Source organism: Brassica oleracea, chromosome C2 (assembly GCF_000695525.1).
Source record: "Brassica oleracea var. oleracea cultivar TO1000 chromosome C2, BOL, whole genome shotgun sequence".
Lineage (NCBI taxonomy): Eukaryota > Viridiplantae > Streptophyta > Magnoliopsida > Brassicales > Brassicaceae > Brassica > Brassica oleracea.
Window position 1 is genome coordinate 11,591,764 of NC_027749.1, and position 3,063 is coordinate 11,594,826.

Consider the following 3,063-nt stretch of genomic DNA (forward strand, 5'->3'; position numbering starts at 1 on the left):
GAAGATGTTTATATGTTCCAACCTCCTGGGTTTGTGGACATGATAAACCACATCACGTGTGCAAATTGAAATGTGCTTTATACGGCCTGAAACAGGCGGCTCGTGCTTGGAATGCTAGATATGTTGCTTTTATTACTAAACAAAATTTTAAGCAAAGCAAAAGCGATGCGAGTTTGTTTGTTTACAGGAAGGGGAAGGACTTAGCATACATATTACTATATGTTGATAACATAATCATAACCTCCTCCTCCTCTACTCTACGTGAACAAGTCATCGCGGCCATGAAAATTGAGTTTCCAATGTCTGACTGCGGTGAACTCGACTCCTTCCTTGGCATCTCAACGATCTTCAATGATAAAGGTCTATTCCTCAATCAGATGAAGTACGCAGAAGACATCATTCAACGAGCAGGGATGCAAGACTGCAAGCCAGTGGCCATTCCAGTTGATCTCAAGTCCAAACTCAGTGACCAAATTGGAACGCCGCTGCAAAATCCAACGGAGTACCGCAGCTTAGAAGGAGCATTGCAATACCTCACGTTCACTCGACCGGATATTGCCTATGTCGTACAACAAGTATGTCTCTTCATGCATGATCCCAGAGATCTCCATATGCAGGCCCTTCGTCGCGTCTTACGCTATCTTCAAGGTACCAAAGAACAGGGTCTTCAACTACTAAAGCACCAACCGCTGAAACTAACAGCTTACACAGATGCTGATTGGGCGGGATGTCCTACAACTCGTCGATCAACTTCAGGCTTCTGCTTGTTTCTTGGTGACAATCTTGTCTCGTGGTCAGCAAAGAGACAACCAACGGTGTCTCGATCAAGCGCGGAGGCAGAGTAAAAGGGTGTCGCGAACGCTGTGGCGGAAGCTTGTTGGATACACAATCTACTCTTGGAGATGCACTGTCCGCGCACACAGGCTACATTGGTATATTGCGACAACGTCAGTGCAGTTTACCTCTCCTCAAATCATGTTCAACACCAACGCACAAAACACATCGAGATTGATATTCATTTTGTGCGCGAGAAAGTTCAGATGGGAGAAGTCAGAGTGTTACACATACCTTCATCTTCCCAATATGCAGACATTTTCACAAAAGGACTTCCGACGTCTCTTTTCACAAGTTTCAGGTCCAGTCTCGGCGTTTCGAAACTCCACGCATCAACTGAGGGAGGGTGAAAGATACCGATAAGATTCTATTCTGTTGGTTAAGATTGCATAGCTATATTCGTAGGAATATCCCCTATCCGGTGTAACAAACGTGTGTATATATGCGGATGTAAAGTTATGAAGTAAATGGAGGAAACATCTTCACTTACAGAGTCTAATCACTCTAATCAAACACAGTGCTCTCTAGACTTTAAGTTGATTATATTATCCAGATCGAAATTAGCAATGATTAGTTCACGTCAATACTCGCCGATATCTACTGTATAAAGATTCTAGCTCCTCTAATATAAACCTATCTCTACTGTAAAAAGTATATACGTTCGTTAACAGTTTAATAGAATCCGTCCATACCAAAAAGTTATACTAGTTAAAGTAGACTGCAAGATTTTGAATTTTGATGTATCAGAATCTTTAAAAAGACAATGATGGGATGTGTTTGCTTAAGGTACGTGAATTATAACTTACATAATAGTCGTGATTTTGAATGGGGGAATGTACTTATATTTACATTTATTATCAGGTTTCTTACGTCGAAGCATATTAAATATCAGCGGTCTATGCATTCAATAGTTGTTACTCATTTGTACTAGCATTACCAACAGCCCTCACATAGTCGGCAACTGAAGTTGCCACCATTTTGCTTAACTGATGTTGTTCATGGTAACGTTTTCATTTTGATTTGCGATCTATTTTCTTGTCTTCTTTTTTTTTTCGAAGAAAAAGTGTAAGTTGCTTTCATTGTTTTTTTTTACCAACTCTCTATGTCAACAAGTCAAATATGCATCCTTTGATAGGCGAATTTCGATATTTATGTAAGACAAGTTACGATTTTAAATCTTTTAACTGACTTACTTATTTATTTCATCCCGCGTTTTGTTAATCATACTGAATGTAGAGGTTGTTTAGACCTTAAAATGGCTTAAATAATAAAACACTATTACATCAATTAAAATTCCAAACTGTTTTTATTTTTTTTAGTAATACTAATTCTGTAATTATCTACTTCTATCTATAGACAATTTTATACATGTTGTAAAAGAATGGAGAAACTGTGTCTTTATTTCTGAATAATAAGTTCCCTTTATATAGGGGATACAAAGAACAACAGATAAATGGAAAGAGTACAAAACCTAATCCAAAAGGAAATAGAAAAACTAAAGATAACAAGAAAAGGAAAACGTCATAATCCTAAGTCGGTCTAAACCGACCGACTCTCTCTCCTCTTGGTCGCGGCCGCGGCTGGGCCTAGACGTGGCTGATGGGCTTTCTCTTCTGGTCTTGGTTAATAGCAATCCACTCCATGATTTATAACACTCCCCCTTGGATGCTATAACCATATGGGTTTGTATCATGCACGACGCTGCCTCATTAAAACCTCTATAGGAAAACCAAAAACCCAAAGTGGGAAAAATGGAAACCGTAGACAGGAAAAAGAGTACAACACATGACACTCCCCCTGATGAAGGCATCACTGAAGATCCTTCAGCTGGCGCATTCCTATCTGATGAACCAGCTTCTTGAACGTTGAGGTTGGCAGAGACTTGGTGAAAAGATCGGCTGAATTGTCACTGGACCGAACTTGAACCACTTGAACTTCTTTAGCCTTCTACAGGTCGTGGGTGAAGAAGAATTTGGGCAAGATATTTTTTGTTCTATCTCCCTTAATGTATCCATCTTTGAGCTGAGCTATACAAGCTGCATTGTCCTCATAGATGATCGTTGGCTCTTCTTTTTCCTTTCCCACAGCCAGGTCACTCTCCTTTAGGATATGGCCGGTTATGTTCCTCAACCACACAAGCTCTTGGCTTACTTCAAACATGGCTATGATCTCGGCATGATTAGAGGATGTGGCCACTAAGGATTGTTTTGTGGACCGCCAACATACCGT

The 3,063-nt window shown here is 40.1% G+C and overlaps 1 protein-coding gene across 1 annotated transcript; it reads left to right on the forward strand.

Moving 5' to 3' along the window:
* Window positions 1-281: 281 nt before the first annotated feature.
* LOC106323449 (uncharacterized mitochondrial protein AtMg00810-like) lies at window positions 282-845 on the forward strand. Its single transcript, XM_013761572.1, has one exon. The coding sequence runs from the start codon at window positions 282-284 to the stop codon at window positions 843-845; it is 564 nt and encodes a 187-aa protein (XP_013617026.1).
* Window positions 846-3,063: the final 2,218 nt, after the last annotated feature.